Source organism: Cucumis melo, chromosome 12 (genome assembly GCF_025177605.1).
Source record: "Cucumis melo cultivar AY chromosome 12, USDA_Cmelo_AY_1.0, whole genome shotgun sequence".
NCBI lineage: Eukaryota > Viridiplantae > Streptophyta > Magnoliopsida > Cucurbitales > Cucurbitaceae > Cucumis > Cucumis melo.
Genome location: NC_066868.1, coordinates 26,989,177 through 27,005,119, shown reverse-complemented (window position 1 = coordinate 27,005,119; position 15,943 = coordinate 26,989,177). Strand labels below are relative to the sequence as shown.

The 15,943-nt window shown below is 35.1% G+C and overlaps 4 protein-coding genes and 1 non-coding gene across 6 annotated transcripts; 2 read left to right on the top strand and 3 right to left on the bottom strand.

Moving 5' to 3' along the window:
• Positions 1-787: 787 nt before the first annotated feature.
• LOC103503398 (cyclin-dependent kinase C-2 C-like) lies at positions 788-3,547 on the bottom strand. Its single transcript, XM_008467607.2, has one exon. The coding sequence runs from the start codon at positions 3,108-3,110 to the stop codon at positions 933-935; it is 2,178 nt and encodes a 725-aa protein (XP_008465829.1). The 5' UTR covers positions 3,111-3,547; the 3' UTR covers positions 788-932.
• A 1,228-nt stretch (positions 3,548-4,775) lies between these two features.
• On the bottom strand, positions 4,776-5,758 carry LOC103503471 (non-specific lipid transfer protein GPI-anchored 3-like). The gene is made up of 3 exons (XM_008467775.3): positions 5,358-5,758; positions 5,196-5,258; positions 4,776-5,101 (listed from the first exon to the last, which is right to left on the bottom strand). Exons 1-3 carry the CDS (start codon positions 5,695-5,697, stop codon positions 4,992-4,994), a joined length of 513 nt encoding a protein of 170 aa, XP_008465997.2. The 5' UTR covers positions 5,698-5,758; the 3' UTR covers positions 4,776-4,991.
• A 1,391-nt stretch (positions 5,759-7,149) lies between these two features.
• On the top strand, positions 7,150-7,229 carry TRNAL-UAG (transfer RNA leucine (anticodon UAG)). The gene has a single exon. It is a non-coding gene; the product is annotated as a tRNA-Leu (tRNA).
• Positions 7,230-7,607: 378 nt separating this feature from the next.
• LOC103488863 (ABC transporter G family member STR-like) lies at positions 7,608-11,208 on the top strand. The gene is made up of 3 exons (XM_008447787.3): positions 7,608-8,173; positions 8,974-9,242; positions 9,404-11,208. Exons 1-3 carry the CDS (start codon positions 7,634-7,636, stop codon positions 11,037-11,039), a joined length of 2,445 nt encoding a protein of 814 aa, XP_008446009.1. The 5' UTR covers positions 7,608-7,633; the 3' UTR covers positions 11,040-11,208.
• A 660-nt stretch (positions 11,209-11,868) lies between these two features.
• Positions 11,869-15,434, bottom strand: LOC103503612 (protein TIFY 6B-like). 2 transcript variants are annotated; one of them, XM_051080204.1, is made up of 7 exons: positions 15,124-15,434; positions 13,497-13,654; positions 13,097-13,392; positions 12,915-13,005; positions 12,575-12,821; positions 12,430-12,487; positions 11,869-12,296 (listed from the first exon to the last, which is right to left on the bottom strand). In XM_051080204.1, exons 1-7 carry the CDS (start codon positions 15,230-15,232, stop codon positions 12,221-12,223), a joined length of 1,035 nt encoding a protein of 344 aa, XP_050936161.1. In that variant the 5' UTR covers positions 15,233-15,434; the 3' UTR covers positions 11,869-12,220. The 2 variants fall into 2 exon arrangements, with proteins under 2 accessions (XP_050936161.1, XP_050936162.1); XM_051080205.1 differs by having other exon boundaries at positions 13,097-13,389; positions 15,124-15,358.
• Positions 15,435-15,943: the final 509 nt, after the last annotated feature.

The window sequence follows — 15,943 nt, the reverse complement described above, 5'->3', positions numbered from 1 at the left end:
AAGGTATTAATTGTCTATTTCTTAAATATTTGATTATGATATATTAGTTTAATAGCACATCATGTAAGTTAGAAAAGACAACTCAATCTATTGATCTTAGTGTACCTTATTTTATCTAAAAAAAAATACAATTCATATTATGAAATACAATAAAAATAAAATTCATATTATGAAATACAATAAAAATAAATTTTAGAATGACCATTTCATCTCCACCTGATAAAACAAGGGCCAAGATAATTTCCAAATCAAACTGTTATAAGTAATCAAAATGCAATTACCTAATGATTATTGTGTATATTACCTTAATCAACAACACTTAGATACGAAAATCTCTGTTAATTTTGCTAGTGACTTTTGGTACCTAATCATCTATATTTTGTTTTTTGTCTCAATGGATTGACGTGTACGTGACTTGATGCTCCGCCTCAAACATTCTCACATTTCTATATTGTTTTTTTTTTGCTTTATATAATGAGGAAGAGACCTTAGATGCGAAAATTTCTTTATTTATTATTGACGTAGTTAGTGGATGGTTTAACTTTTCGATTTTTTTTTTTTTTTTGAATTTTTATTTGAAAAAGTTTAAAATCTGACCAAATTACCACAATGTTATAAAATGAAAATACCTATAAACACTTTTAATAGGAGGGTTCTCTTATCCCAGCATTAAGGTGAATGAAGTTAGATTATTTGAAAACCACTTATGTTTAACATTTAATACATTTGTCTTTGTATTTATTTTCATCATTAGGGAAACTTTTTGTTTTCATGACTGGATGATCAATTTAACCATAAAATATTTCTTGAATTAACAAAAATATTTATAAAGTATTTTGATATATTCGTAAATATTTTTAATTTGTTTTTATTGTGGTTTGAATTAATTTCCCTAAAATGTTATCTGACTATTGCACCCGATAATGCACGAATCATTTATCTTTCTCAAATCTGGATTTTCGAGCCACTCGTCGGATGTGACTTTCATTTCTTTGAAGGAGTTCATCTATTCTATGGGGTTGTGTTAAGAGCGGTCCTGAGAAATCAATGTGGGATTCTGTATCATCGTTGTCGAGGTTGTTTGTTGTGATGTTGGATGACGATGGTGGTTTTTCATTTAGTTCTTCTTCATTATTGGACATATCCAAGAATGGTCGACCGTATGCTTCGGTTGCATGAAAAGACTCGCCCGGGAGATTATGTTTTGTTGTTTGCTGCTTTCTTAATTCGTAGTCCTGTGTGCCTGAAGTAGTACTGACTGGAACGCTTGTGTGTACATTGTGTTTTTTGTTTAATTCCCAGGTGTAGTGATTTGCAAAAGATGGATCAAGAGCACTTATTTGGCTCTTAAGACCGTCTGATATTGTAGATGTAGCTTCCTCTTTTCGCTTCTTTACCCAAGCAAAGCCACTAGACGCTGAGACTGGCATGGGGGCCGTGAATGCGCTATCTCCTCTCTGATTCGGTGCAGTTGCAGCAGCTTGGGACGTCTCTGATGTTGTATCATATAGTTGTTGCTGCTTCTTTTGAGGATCTCTCTGGAAAACATCACCTTGTTGATCTTTGGAAAGATTATTGGTAGTATTATTATTACTGCCATTCCGTCGAGAAGGTTGATTATTAATGTTTTGAGTATCTTCTGCTAATAATTCCTCTTTGATTGGCACTTTATGACTGTTGAATTCTTGGAAATTCCTTCTAACTCTTCTAGGCCTTTGTGTTGCCCCCGTCTCTTTTGCTCTTGCATTGTTAACCCGGCTCTTCCTTCGCGCATCTTCACGATTTTTGGCATCCATTTCTTTATTTGGTGGATACTTAGGCAAGGTAGATGGATCACACGCATATGGCTTGGTTTTGAAATACTCAGACATAAGAGCTGATGAGGCTGTCCCACGCTTGTAAGGTTCTATGGAAAGAAAGGATTCTAATAGCCTCACTGCAGCTGGTGCAAATTCTTTGCACTTTTCATCAAGACTACTTTCATAGGGATGCTGGGGTCTGAACATAGCTGCATGAGGAAGCTTTGTTTTTTTCCAGAACTCTTCAGGTGGGGAGCCACAAAGTCTGAATATTTTGTGCAATTGTTCAACCTCTGTTCTTCCTTTAAGAAGAGGCTTTCCCAGGTGCAATTCTGCAAATACACATCCTATGCTCCAGAGGTCCACAGTTAATCCGTAATCTGTTGAACCCATCAGAAGCTCGGGAGGGCGATACCACAATGTAACCACACGACTTGTTAACGCTTGCTTGTTTCTGGAGTTTATGACATTTGCTAATCCAAAATCTGCTAACTTGAGAATTCCTTCATTGTTTACCAAAATATTGGATGCTTTGATGTCTCTATGCATTATACCCCGAAGGTGGCAATGCTCAATGGCAGATAGAAGCTGTCTCATATAACACTTCACTTGTGCCTCACCGAACTTGACATCAGGACAAGACACTAGCCCTGCAAGATCATGTTCCATGTATTCAAATACAAGGTAAATGCTGCTAGACATTTTTGAAGTAATTATTCCTTCTAATTGCATGATGTTTGGATGTTCAAGCCTCCGCAAAATCATTATTTCTCTTGCCATAAACCTAATGCTCTCCGGTTGAAAATTGTCGAAACGAACCTTTTTCAACGCAACCATCCTTCCTGAATCAACTTCCCGAGCACGAAACACACTGCTGTATGTACCTTGTCCAATCTTCTCCAACTTCTCGAAGGAATCAGCTCGGAGAGGAACCCATCCGTGAACGGCCTCACCGGCAGCACTACTAAGCCAAGACGGCCACCCGGCAGCAACCTGCTCAGCTTCAATGTAGCGTTGAGAAAATCCTAATCTGAAAGATCCCCCCTTCCCTCCTCCTTTAGATTTCTTAATATCTCGACTTCTATCCTCCGATTTTTCCTCCCCTTTCGTGATCTCATGATGATCAAGCGTCGTCGCCGAATGAGCTTTGGACGAAGGTTCCAGGGTCGTCACAACGGAATCATTATTCTCGATGACAACGGTGGCGGTTGTAGTGGTGGTGGGTTTGTTGGGTTTGGTCCGATGATGATGATGTTTATGAACGGGTGATGCCGGCGCCTTAGCTACGTGCTTGGAGCTAATACAACCCATGAACCACCAAATCCCGACAGCATCGATCGGAGAAACGACACAAAGGGCGATCAAGATCAACCCTGACCGGGAAATGGGCTGGCTCAGCACAAAGGGAAGTGGGGGGGATTCGAACCCCTACATCCAACAAGCAACTCAAAAGGGTTTGTTGGATTATCTGAGGATGGAAAAAGAGAGGGGAAAATGGATTGAACCCATTTGAAATGGGAGCCATTTTTGGGGTTAACTTGTTGGTTGGCAACACAATGACCTTGTGTCCTTCATCTGAGATTGCGAGATCTTCGGAATGAAGAATTGGCCAAATAGTTTTGTTTGTAAGAAACGGTCCGAAAGCAGAGGAAAGGAAAAGAAAGAGAAACATTCGTCAATCCTAACTGTCTTCTTCCTCCTTCATCTCTGTTTTTTCTTTTCAATCTATTTTTAATTTCAATTTCCCCAAAAATTTATTAGTAAATTACTTAAATTAAAATTATATTACCTTAACCCAAAATAGTAACACTAGAAAATATAAAATACAATCAAATTAACTAGAAAGCGAATTCAAACATACCCTAATAAGTTTCGATAAATTATAAATATTTAGAAAGTCAATCCAAACATGCACAACTTTAACAAACAAATTACATCATTTATATTTTAATTATAGATAGATGATCTCGTTTTTTTAACCTTTCCTTTTATGTTCACATGGTACGAACTTGACTAACCCATTTGAAAAAGAAATCTCATTTTTAATTTAGATTTGAATCCATTATGTTTGAATGCAACTCTCAAAAAGCTAAGAATCCCATCCTCAATCGCTACCATATACCCCACCATTTTTAAGAAGGAACTTTTCTTCTCTATATCAGTCATTTCCATTTCTTCTTTTCATTTCTCCTACATACATTTCTAGTTAACCTCTCTCTCTCAAATGGTGAAGCTGGTAATCAATCGGCTACAAAAACGAAGAAGATGATGTCGTAGAGAGATAAAGAAACAACACATATGGATTTATACGTGGTAATGAGAAGATATTTGTTGGAGATTTTAGGGAGCAAAGATTATGATCAGATAAGTTCTGCCACTCTCTCATGCTTGTGCATGGTAGTTTAGAGAGAGAGATATATAATCAACACAAAAGTAATTAAATGGTTGATTATTTCAACTTACTTAGTTACAGATTATAACACCAGTACATAATGTAATTCCTTTTGTTGTTCTCTGTTGTTTAAACTTATAGTCTTTTTTTAATGAAAATTATTCATATCAGTTATCAGTTCAAAATCAGCATGGATTTGGAGAGATTTCTATAGTAGCAGTAATAATCATAATGCCCAAATTGGACTTCTATTTATGCATTCAATTCCTTACGTACTACATTTGAAAACCCATCATTAAACTTTATAATTTGTTTTTCTTCGGCTCATATATATATCCAAATTTTAAAAACACAACTTGAAGAACACTAAAATAACACTACTAAGATTATTGTATATTTGGGATGCTAGGCTATAATTTCTCATTTACTTATATTAATAATAAATACATTTTTTTAGTACTTTGTCTAATTTATTTTATAATATCCTTACTTTATTTCTATTTTTAATTATAATTATGTAATATTACTTGTTCTTAGTACAACTTTTTATTGCATTTTATGGTATGATATCAAATTTCTATGTATATTAGAAAAAACATATGATCGTTAGCATTAGGCAGCTTAAAGATACTCATATACAAAGGAGATCAGAACAATAAAAACCAAATCATGAATCAGATATACCAACATGAGAAAACTTCTCTTACAAAAAAAATGAACTTACTTACAGAAGTATTTGGCTAATTGCTTCAAAGAAGGGAAAAGAAAGAGGATTAGATTGAAACCAAAAGGAAAGCTGCCTATACTAATGGTGAAAGCAGCAAAGCCACGAATGATGAAGCAGCTGCAAAGCCATACCCAATCCCCTTACTTGGATTGTTATTCCTTCTTGAGCCGTTAGCTTTAGAATCTGAATTCAAAATTTACAAATTTGTAGTTAAGAAATCTTGGAGAGAGGGATTATCAAAGGGTCCGTTTGAAAAAACAAAATCACATAAATTTACCATCGGCAGTTTTAGCAGGTGGAGGCGGAGGCGCATCCGTTGAACCGGTCGGTGGCGGGCCGCCTGAAAATTCGAGGGAAACACAGAATTACGAACGTGATCACTCAAACAACGCCGGATTATTAATTAAATTTATGAGAAATTGAAATTCATCATTGTTACATGCAGAAATATCAACATCGGCGGCACCGCAAGCCTTGGGAAGCTTCAATGCTTGGCTCTGGGTAACGTTCAACGCCTTCAACATATCCACATCGTTGAAGAAGGAGCAAAGACACTGAACATCGCCGACCAGCATCTCCTTCAACGGCAAACAACACATCGCCGACGGATTTTCCGGCAATTTGATGAACGGTTGACATGGAAGAATCTTCTGCATACACTGCGGAATTTTTCCAGACTCCATTCCTTTGAAAAACGCGTCGAGATCTTGAGAAAATCCGACAGAAGAAAACATCAAGAGAATTAGGAAGGCGAAGAATAACATTGTCCGCGACGCCATTATTATTATTGTTGATCAAGATCTGATATTGATTTTCTTAAAGCAGAAATTATTGGGGATAGTTATTAGGGTTTGAGAGTAATGAGTGGAAAATTACTTATTAGGGTAGTTTTATTGGATTAAGAAGTCGCCTTCTTTCTCGCCATTGCCTCAACCGTTTCGCGCGGCGGTTACTGTTTTCCGGTATAGTACGTCCCTCGAGTTCTTCGAAAATGTCAATAAGCCCCGCTGTTGGTGTTCTTTCATTTTCATCCTTATAAAAATATTTCACTCTCCGATTATATATATATCATGGATAGATTTTTTCTTACGAAATCAACCATGGCAAGAGTAAAAGATATCAATGTAAGGATCAACTTTCACTTACTACTAATACGATGATGCAGAAGTCTACGATATTGGCGTGGCTCAAGCAAAACGACGCTAACTTAGACTTGAGTAACTAAGATGGTATAGCCATTTGATTGAATCGAACCTATATCGCATGCAAGACACACACTAACATGAAAACCAAATCTTCTTTTAACCGTCGAAGTTCCTCTTGAATTCAAAAACGATACACATTTTAGTTATCGGGAGAATCAAGATACAAATACGAACAAAGTAATATGTGGAGAAATTAGGGTTTAATTTGTTGCTTCAATTTATCTATGATAATATATAACTAAAAGACAAGTGGATGAATTTGGGTGCTGCCTTTTCAGGGCGGTGCCGGCAAGGCCAGCCGCCGTCTAAAACACCCATCAATAGTATATTCAATATATATCTTTTATAATTTTGATACCCATTTCGTTGAAATGATATATTAGATTACTACTTTTTTTTTTTTTTAACTCTCTTTTGTAAGAGACAAAGGAAATTTATATTTTCTATTTGTCTAAATTGTCTCGATAATGTTTAATAACAATCGTTTTAGGTTATAAATAAAACTAAACAATTTGTATTGAGAAGAAGTAACCATTTAGAATCTTCTTGTTTGATTATTATTTGGGTTTTTTAAAAATTAAGTTCGTAAATTTATATGTTTTGTTCTCTTAATTCTACTAATATAACTAAAGAATTTCAGTAAGTTTAAAAAACATAAAATTAAAAGACACCAAATTGTTATCATATTGAATTTAATACATGTATTTTCAAATTCGTAACAACTTAATTATCCTCCAAGTTTTAATGTCTTTAATTAGGGACAGCTAGTTGCATTGTTATAAAATAATTCACAATCTTAAAGAATAATTAATATCGGATTCTATTTGGCTGAACCATTTGATTTTTTTAAACTTGTGTTTAATTTCTTACCTCCACTTTTATGTTTTTTTCTTAATTAAAAGAGTTAGAATTTTGAACTAAATTATAAACACAAAAACTTACAAAATTGATACTTAAATATATTCATATTGTTTATCGTAAATGCATTTGTTAAAATGATAAAGTTCCCAATTTGATGATCAATAAGACAGTTTGGCCGAGTGGTCTAAGGCGCCAGATTTAGGCTCTGGTCCGAAAGGGCGTGGGTTCAAATCCCACAGCTGTCAATATTCTTCTTCCTTTTTTTTTTTTTTTTTTTTTTTTGTGTGTGTCTTTTGTTTAAAGATTTGCGGCTCCAATTATATGGCTCAGTGTTTGGAGTTGTAAGACAAAGTTTAGAGAAAGATGTTTGATTTAGGGGGAAGTATTTATCGAAACATTCTTCTTTTGTGCTCTTGGTTTTACCCCCCACATGGTTTCAACTTTCCAATGATTAATATTTTTGGAGTTACCAAAGTTCAGACACTGACAAAACCAATGATATTTGACAGAGACAAACAAACCAACTTCCCTTGTTAATTTCTCCTACCTTCTTTTAAGAACTTGTTGCAATTCTCCTACTCTGAACCCTCTTCAATGCCACTTTTTGTTGACAAGTCCTAGAAAACTAGTCTGTTTCAGCTGATCAGCCATGGCAGTTGATGGTCGAAGAGGGGCAAACAGAAGTCTCGAGACCCTTATCGACATCGACAAGAAGGCCGTGGCTGCAAGAGCAGCAGCGCCGTTGCCACAGCTCCAAAAGACGGTGCCAGGACAAGGCTTGGAATTCAACAACTTGTCATATAGTGTTATAAAGAAGTATAAAAAAGATGGAGTTTGGATCAAAAGAGAAACTTATCTTTTGAATGACATCTCAGGACAGGCATTGCGAGGCGAAATCATGGCTATTTTGGGGCCAAGTGGTGCTGGGAAATCTACGTTTCTTGATGCATTGGCTGGTCGGATGGCGAAAGGAAGCCTTGAAGGATCGGTTAGGATAGATGGGAAGCCGGTGACCGCGAGTTACATGAAGATGGTTTCATCTTATGTTATGCAAGATGACCAACTCTTCCCAATGTTATCTGTGTTTGAGACCTTCATGTTTTCAGCTGAGGTTAGGCTTCCATCCTCTATTTCCAGGGAGGAGAAGAAGAATAGAGTTTATGAGCTCATTGATCAACTAGGTTTACAGGTACGCACCACTTCCCTACCTAGGTCGTCTCTTTCTATTATTATGTGTAGTTTGAGCATAGAATAAGTAAAAGAATTCATACACAATTTTCATTTTGGTGAAAAATCATAGAACTCTAGATTTTAGGCATGTTTAGGTAGATAAATTATGTAAAACTCCAAAGTTAAGTTCATTTCATTTAGAGTAGTACAATGTTGAGTGTTGGTTTGGAGTGTGAGGACAATATATGTTGAAAAGATTCATCTTAATTTGTTGGCCAAGTCGTAGAAAATGTTGGGGGCAATGTCCACAAAAAGTGCATAATGGTATTTTTTGTGATCAATCTCTCCCATAACACAACTTTTTCTCAATCAAATGGACTAACCCTAAAAAATAAATAAGACAATAGTATATAGGGCTCGAGTCACTGAACTCTTGCAAATCTGCACTACACACTTGAACTGATAAGGAAACAATCCCTAGAAGGACTTTACACAATGTAGAACAACATGTTGCTCAAGTTTTATTTATAATAAAATCAACCGATCATATTGCAGTAACATATAGAACTTCAAAGTTAAGTGCGTTTGAATTGAAGCAATACAACATTGAACAAACTTGTAGAATGTTTACAAAGTACGTGAGTGCAATACATGCCAAAGGGAATCGTTTTAGGTTATCGCTCTAACATGTAAAGTAACATGGCCAAGTTGTTAGATAACGTGTAAAATAACATGTCGAACCTGAATTTTCAATCCTAGCTTGGATTCTACCTACTAAATCTTCACTAACCAGTAACTTTATCTTTCTCCATTTTGTAGAGTGCCATGCATACTTATATAGGTGATGAAGGAAGAAGAGGAGTTTCAGGAGGTGAACGGAGAAGGGTTTCAATAGGAATTGACATCATCCACAAACCATCGCTCTTATTTTTGGATGAGCCAACCTCAGGCCTTGATTCAACGAGTGCCTTCAATGTAGTGGAGAAGGTGAAAGAGATTGCTCGAAATGGAAGTATTGTCTTAATGACCATTCATCAACCTTCTTACAGAATTCAACTGCTACTTGATCGCATAACTGTTCTTGCCAGGTACAACACTTGGTTACACTTTTGGATAGGAGTATGCGGAGTAGTTAAGGAAAGCACCCAAATTTTCAATTGAAATGGAAATTTCTCACTTGGGTGTTTTCTTTGTTGATAACATTGTTTGATGAATTGAATTTTGTTTAATGGTTCAAATGTGATGACAGGGGAAGACTAATATATGTTGGAGGCCCATTAAACCTGTCTGCTCATCTATCCGGATTTGGAAGGCCAGTACCAAATGGCGAAAACAACATCGAATATCTATTGGATGTAATCAAGGAATATGATGAATCAACAGTGGGGTTAGAGCCTCTTGTTGTATATCAACGCCATGGCATCAAACCTGATCAAGTTGCTAGGACTCCTGTTCCAAAAACGCCTAGAACTCCATATAAAAAGACCATGGGGCCAGCGCAAGGGACAGGGTCGGGGTTGGGGCCAAAGTTTCTAAACCTTCGTAGTCAAGCATTCTCCATGACCTCAGGGCCAAACTCAAGCCAGTTTGATTCTGCATATGCATATGAAGACAATGAGGATGAGGATTTTGATCGATCTCTAGAACGTAAATCTACCAAAACTTCAGTGCATAATCGTAGTGGTGTTCATAATCCTCGTTTAGCTTCTGAATTTTATAAAGATTTGTCTGCTTGGGTCTATAATGGTGTTAGAGGAACTCCTCATCGAAACCCGTCATGGACTCCAGCAAGAACGCCAGGACAAACACCAGCAAAAACTCCAATGTCTGGTGTTAGAAGTGGAATAGTTTCAAGCCAAATTCCATCATCTCATGCCAAAATACCTTCGGTCTTCAGCATGTCAATGGACTCTCATTTTCCTTCTTTCCAAGATATGGATATTGAGGAAGTTCTTGATGAGCCGGATCATGGTCCAAAATATGCAAATCCTTGGCTTCGTGAGGTTATTGTGCTTTCGTGGCGAACAACACTCAATGTGATCCGCACCCCAGAATTGTTTTTGTCGAGGGAGATTGTTTTGACAGTAATGGCTTTGATTCTCTCCTCCATGTTCAAAAATCTCGGTCATGCTTCCTTTAGAGACATCAACAGGCTTCTCAACTTCTACATCTTTGCAGTTTGTCTCGTTTTCTTTTCATCGAATGACGCTGTCCCGACATTTATTCAAGAAAGATTCATCTTCATTAGAGAGACTTCTCACAATGCATATCGAGCGTCATCCTATGTCATTTCCTCTCTCATTGTTTATCTCCCATTTTTTGCCATTCAAGGTTTCACATTTGCTGTCATAACACAATTCTGGCTTCACCTGAAAAGCAACCTCTTTTACTTCTGGATGACACTCTTTGCCTCACTCATTACAACAAACGCATACGTTATGCTCGTGAGTGCTCTCGTGCCAAGTTATATCACGGGCTATGCAATAGTTATTGCCACCACAGCCATTTTCTTCCTCACTTGTGGATTCTTCTTGAAACGAACTCAAATACCAGTATATTGGAGGTGGCTTCATTACATCTCTGCCATAAAATATCCATTTGAATCATTGTTGATCAATGAGTTCAAAGGCAAAAGATGCTATTCAGGAAATCCCAATGATCTTTCACCTGGCCCTATGGGAGATGTAAGGTTTAGCAAGTTGCACAACACTTCTACCGATTTGCAACCCGGTTGCTTGCTAATCGGAGAAGACGTTCTGTTCTCAATGGACGTTAACATGGAAAATATATGGTACGACATTGCGATCCTACTAGCTTGGGGAGTTCTTTACCGGGTGTTCTTCTATGTGGTTCTTAGATTTTACTCCAAGAATGAGAGAAAATGAAGAATATATTGTCTTGCATTTCTCTCTTAGTCTTTTGAAATGGAAATAAATTAAAGGTTGTAATACATAGCAGTCACTTTTCGAAGGCTGATCCAGAAAACAGGAGACAAGACAAGTAAGGAACAGAACAATGCAACACTCATACCAAGTTTGTTTTCTCAAATTCAATACAAAGGGAAAGTTTTCTAGAATGTTTCAACTATGTCTTTTTCCATAAGTACTTCAAATTCTGCACTAATCGATATACTCCACTTCAGATCTAAATGTTAGTTTGATAACTTTATTGTTCTCACATTTCAAGAATTAAAAAAATTCAACCAAAGCTAAAAAACGTGAAACATGTGTTATTTTGTCATGTAAAAACAGTCAAACAAAACAGCTATGATCTTATTTTATCAGTTGTTCTTTAAAAGTGGATTCCATTGAAACAAAAGGGGAAAGAGAAGATAATGTTGAAGAGGTCTAAATGTCACATCAAAGATCGTAATTCAAACCCAATAGATTACTCTTCAATGTCATAACTCATTATCTGTTAGAATGGGAAAGAAGAAGTAGAAATAAATATCAGTAAATTGTCCATGCTCTGCCTCCATGTTCTTTTCTTGTGGGGTTTCAAACTTCTGTCCATATTAAATTATTCCTTTTATATGAATTTTAAAATAACATGTGAACACTAAGAAAATAGTCTTGAAGAGAGAGAGAGAGAGAGAGAGAGAAATCATAAATAACACTGCAAAATGTTCTCTTGCATGTGATGAGTGGGTCCAAAATAAATGAAAACTTTTTGCTTGATTCTCTTATCACATTTTCAACTAATGACATAGCAAAATCATTCAGAATAGTGTTTTTTTGCATAATCTTTCCATGGGAAAAAAATGATCTCTTGAGTATCTTGATACAATACAAAATATTGTCCCATCGTTTCTCTGGGTATAAATAAAAGGCAATATTTTACATAAATATGGAGCAACTAAGATACATATTGTTCTTAGCTTTTGAATTGAACAAAAGAAAAATATATTTAAAAAAAAAAGAAAAAGAAAAACTAAAACCAAGAATCAATCTAAGCTAACAGATTGACAAAATTTGCTTTAGATGATTATATCTAAACTTCTCTAATATTGGAGGACACACCAATTTGTGATGAGTCCAAAGTCTTGGCGGTGGCCATTGTGCAAATATCAGGCCATCAGATCCAAGGTTGAGGATGAGCAGTCTGATGTTTTCTTTGCAACACTGTAGGGACAAGTGTTTATCCTAAAAACGACATAAACAACAACAGTACATTAGGAAATCAACAATAAATAAAGACCGATTACATAGAGATCTACGTGGTCAACTAATAGAAATACTACACAATCAAAGTAAAAGAACAAGGCTGAGCAATTACCGTTCTTTGCGCTTCTCTAAAAACCGAGCCAAGGATGCCTTTCGAGCCTGAGGTACAGCTGCAGGGAGGAGGCAACAAGTTTGATGTTAAAAGTCATCACTTTTGAAAACATATGGACTAGAGTAGAGTGAAAATGGTTTTATACCTGCAGGTATGAATGTTGGGGGAATCGGGGAAACTGATGCAACAGAACCGGCATCGATGGGAGGTTCAGAATGCTTGGGATGAGAAGCTGAGGGTTTTATAGGTTTAGTAGCAGTAGGTAGTTCAAGGTGTGGCATTCCTTGGAAACTTTCACCGGCAAATGATGCCTTCATTTGACCTGTGGAAAGTATGTTGTTTTGTGTTTGAGGCAGCCCACCACTGCCAGCTAAAAGCATAACAGCTTGAGCCTGAAAAAGAAAAACAACAATATATTGAGAAATTTTTCTTCACCAAGTGGCAAAAAGGCAAAAGCAAACTAGAGTTCTTAGAAGAACAGAAACCTTCTCAGGAGATATATCATTATAAACACACACGGATCCGGCATAGAAGATTGTAAGCTGCGACATCGAACCGGGAGGTTTTGAAACATTCCTAGAAAGACAAGGTATAAGTTGAGCACCATATTTGAATACAGTTTTTGCTAATGAAATATTTCCTAGTTCCATCTCAAGAAAAGTAGTACCTTAACTCAGTTGTACCGACAACAGAGCTGGTAAAAGGAACCGAAAGGGAGGTTGCAATTGGAACCCCACCAAATGGCTGCAAGTTAACATTAGAACCAACCATAGGTTGAGGAGAAGAAACCAAATGGGATTGAAATACTGGCACATTGAAAGCCATAGGAACTGGTGATTGGTTGGAAATTGGAAACATCTTCACATCTTGTGAACGAGGAAACAAAAGCGCCTCGGTGTTTTGGAAAGGGTAAACTGCCATTGCATACTGGTTTACAGGCTTCTTATCTGACGCTACATTTTTCTACACACAAAAGAGAAAACCAACGAGCCAAAATCAACGAATTATCATGAGAAGCCTATGAGTGAAAGATAGAAAAGGTAGAAAGAAAGTGAAAGGTGAATTACAGAAGAATATGGCCTATGAATGTCTGAAGAGACAAGTGGGTCAGCAATAACTTTCTTTGGCTTCTCATCTTGAGAAGCCTTGAAAGACAGCAATTGTGGAACAGCAGAAACCTTGTTTGAGAATGACCATTGCATACTTGAAGAACCACTCACCATTGCTGCAAAATTAAACAAACCCCAAATCAGATCTCATTCCTTTATGCATTTCACGTTCAAAATACCATTGAGAGCTTCTTCAACTTAACCAACTCATTGTATTTTTAAAGTTCCTTCTACTTTTACCTTTGGTTAATTAAACCAAAAATCCAAAAACTTCTTTAAAAATGCATATAATTAGATCATTAGTATTATAATAAAAACCGACAAGAACGTGATATTAAAAAATTAAACTATCTATATATATAATATAAAATTGGTATTAAAAAAAAATAAGTAAAGTGTTTACCACGGGTTTGAAGTATTTAATTGTTAAACAGCTGTATCAATTTATTTATATAATACCACACTCAAACTGCCACATCATCATTAATATAATTAATTATTAATTGTCTTCTTAATAATGAATTAAAAGTATAAAGTTAAGTTAATATCTTCACGCCCAAGTTTAAATTAAAGTAGATTAATAATAATAATAATAATAAAACCCCACGACGCGTTTAGAAACCAATTTATAAACTTTGCGCTTAAATTTCATTATACATTGTTATTAATTAAAATTCACACTTTCCAATTCTTTTTTCTATTAAATTATTATTTTATTGCATTAAGTACTTTTCAAATTGATTCTCATATTTCACAAAAAACAAAAATAAAAATCCATGTACTTAAAAACACTATTCTCGGAATTTTCGATATATAAGGCCCATATCCATTTGATTTTATCTATTTAAATATATATATATGTATGTATGTATGTATGTATGTATATATTAAATCCAAGTCAAAATTATAACCTATTTTAGGACATGTTCCATAACTTAAAAAAAAAAACTAAATTTATAATGAGAAAATAGCTTTGATCTTAAAAACCAAAAAAAAAAATTAATTACGAGCTTTAGCTTTATTATAATTCTAAAAAAGAAGGCATGTATTCTCAATCAAATTCCAAAAACAAAAGAAAAATTGTAAACTACTTTTTTTTACTTCGAAATTTGATTTCGTTCTTTAAAATATTAGCAAAAAAAATAAATAAATAATCACTAGTATTTCTAATTAAGCTCAATTTTTTTAAAAAAAAAACAACAAAAACGTAAATCATAATCAAAGACGTTTGAAGTTCAAAAATTAGGAAAATAGTAAAAAGGGAATCAAACCCAATTTCCAAAGACAGAAAACTAAAATTGAAACTGATTATATGAAAATTTAGAAAAAGTACAAGAAGTACAAAATAAATTCAATTAATATCAAATATATATATATATATTCCCCAGAAACTTTATGTGTGTCAGTTCTTCCTTTTTTATACCTAAAATTTACAATCGAATACACCGTCACAAACGTGGTTGTCCACAGATATTCCGGTTAGAAATTCATATATTTAATCACAAAAAGCTTCAATTTCCGCCATGGAAACCGAAAAACTGAAAACTGGAAGAAGGAAGAAACATAAACGCAAGCATAAACGTACCTGAATTTTTAGAATTATCTTGAAATTCTTCTTTGAAAGGCAGAGGCAAAGGGATAGGCATGGGCATGGCGGCATTTTTCGAGTTCAAACCCAAAAAATCCCACTCCATTTTGAAATCTCTAGGAAATAAAAATCTCCTTCTTCTAAACCATGAAAATTCACAAGGAGGGAAAAAGAAAGAGAGAATTTTCGTTTGTTTTATATCAAAAACAAAAGGAAATCAAATTTTTCTTTAAAAAAAAAAAAAAAAAAAAGGCAAAGCGAGAGAAGCACGTCTTTTCATTTTAAAAATAATTTAGAGAAGAAAAAAAAAGCAATTTAGTGTTGGTACAAAATGAAATATAAATAATAAATTAGGCTCGTGGCCTCGTGAAATCGAAACCGTTGGATTGGAAAAGAGATTCGGGTCATTGAGATGGGGACCAGAAGCGTCGCTTTGAAATTGGGTAAATTTGGAAAACCACCACGTGCGAGCCGTGCTATTCCATTTCACCGACACGTGGCCGTTCCTTGGATTTTCTCATACCCGTGAAGCTCAAAACGTGGATATTTCCTTTTCTTTCTTTTTTTTTTTTTTTATTTATTTCTTTTCTCATTTCTAGTTTTTCCTTTATTGTACTTTATTTATTCCCTTACCTTTAATTTTTTTTTTATTTTTTATTATTTATAAATAAATAAATAAATTTGTTCACTAGACTCATCTTAATATTTTTAATATTCTCTCTCCACCTTTAAAATATTCTTTTTCCATCTCAATTTGTACTCAAAATCTATATTTCAATTGCTTTGAAACAACATTTAAATATTCTCTTTTCTTTTT

What these genes read in the sequence shown, in the direction of transcription:
- LOC103503471 (XM_008467775.3), bottom strand. Translation starts at nt 5,697, where the DNA reads ATGGCGTCGCGGACAATGTTATTCTTCGCCTTCCTAATTCTCTTGATG. An exon ending in CGATGTTGATATTTCTGCAT is followed by an intron (nt 5,259 to 5,357) that starts GTAACAATGATG and finishes TCGAATTTTCAG; the next exon opens with GCGGCCCGCCACCGACCGGT. An exon ending in ACCTGCTAAAACTGCCGATG is followed by an intron (nt 5,102 to 5,195) that starts GTAAATTTATGT and finishes TTTTGAATTCAG; the next exon opens with ATTCTAAAGCTAACGGCTCA.
- LOC103503612 (XM_051080204.1), bottom strand. Translation starts at nt 15,232, where the DNA reads ATGGAGTGGGATTTTTTGGGTTTGAACTCGAAAAATGCCGCCATGCCC. An exon ending in TTCATAGGCCATATTCTTCT is followed by an intron (nt 13,393 to 13,496) that starts GTAATTCACCTT and finishes TTTTGTGTGTAG; the next exon opens with AAAAATGTAGCGTCAGATAA. An exon ending in CCCAACATTCATACCTGCAG is followed by an intron (nt 12,488 to 12,574) that starts GTATAAAACCAT and finishes TCCTCCCTGCAG; the next exon opens with CTGTACCTCAGGCTCGAAAG.
- LOC103488863 (XM_008447787.3), top strand. Translation starts at nt 7,634, where the DNA reads ATGGCAGTTGATGGTCGAAGAGGGGCAAACAGAAGTCTCGAGACCCTT. An exon ending in TTGATCAACTAGGTTTACAG is followed by an intron (nt 8,174 to 8,973) that starts GTACGCACCACT and finishes TCCATTTTGTAG; the next exon opens with AGTGCCATGCATACTTATAT. An exon ending in CGCATAACTGTTCTTGCCAG is followed by an intron (nt 9,243 to 9,403) that starts GTACAACACTTG and finishes ATGTGATGACAG; the next exon opens with GGGAAGACTAATATATGTTG.
- LOC103503398 (XM_008467607.2), bottom strand. Translation starts at nt 3,110, where the DNA reads ATGGGTTGTATTAGCTCCAAGCACGTAGCTAAGGCGCCGGCATCACCC.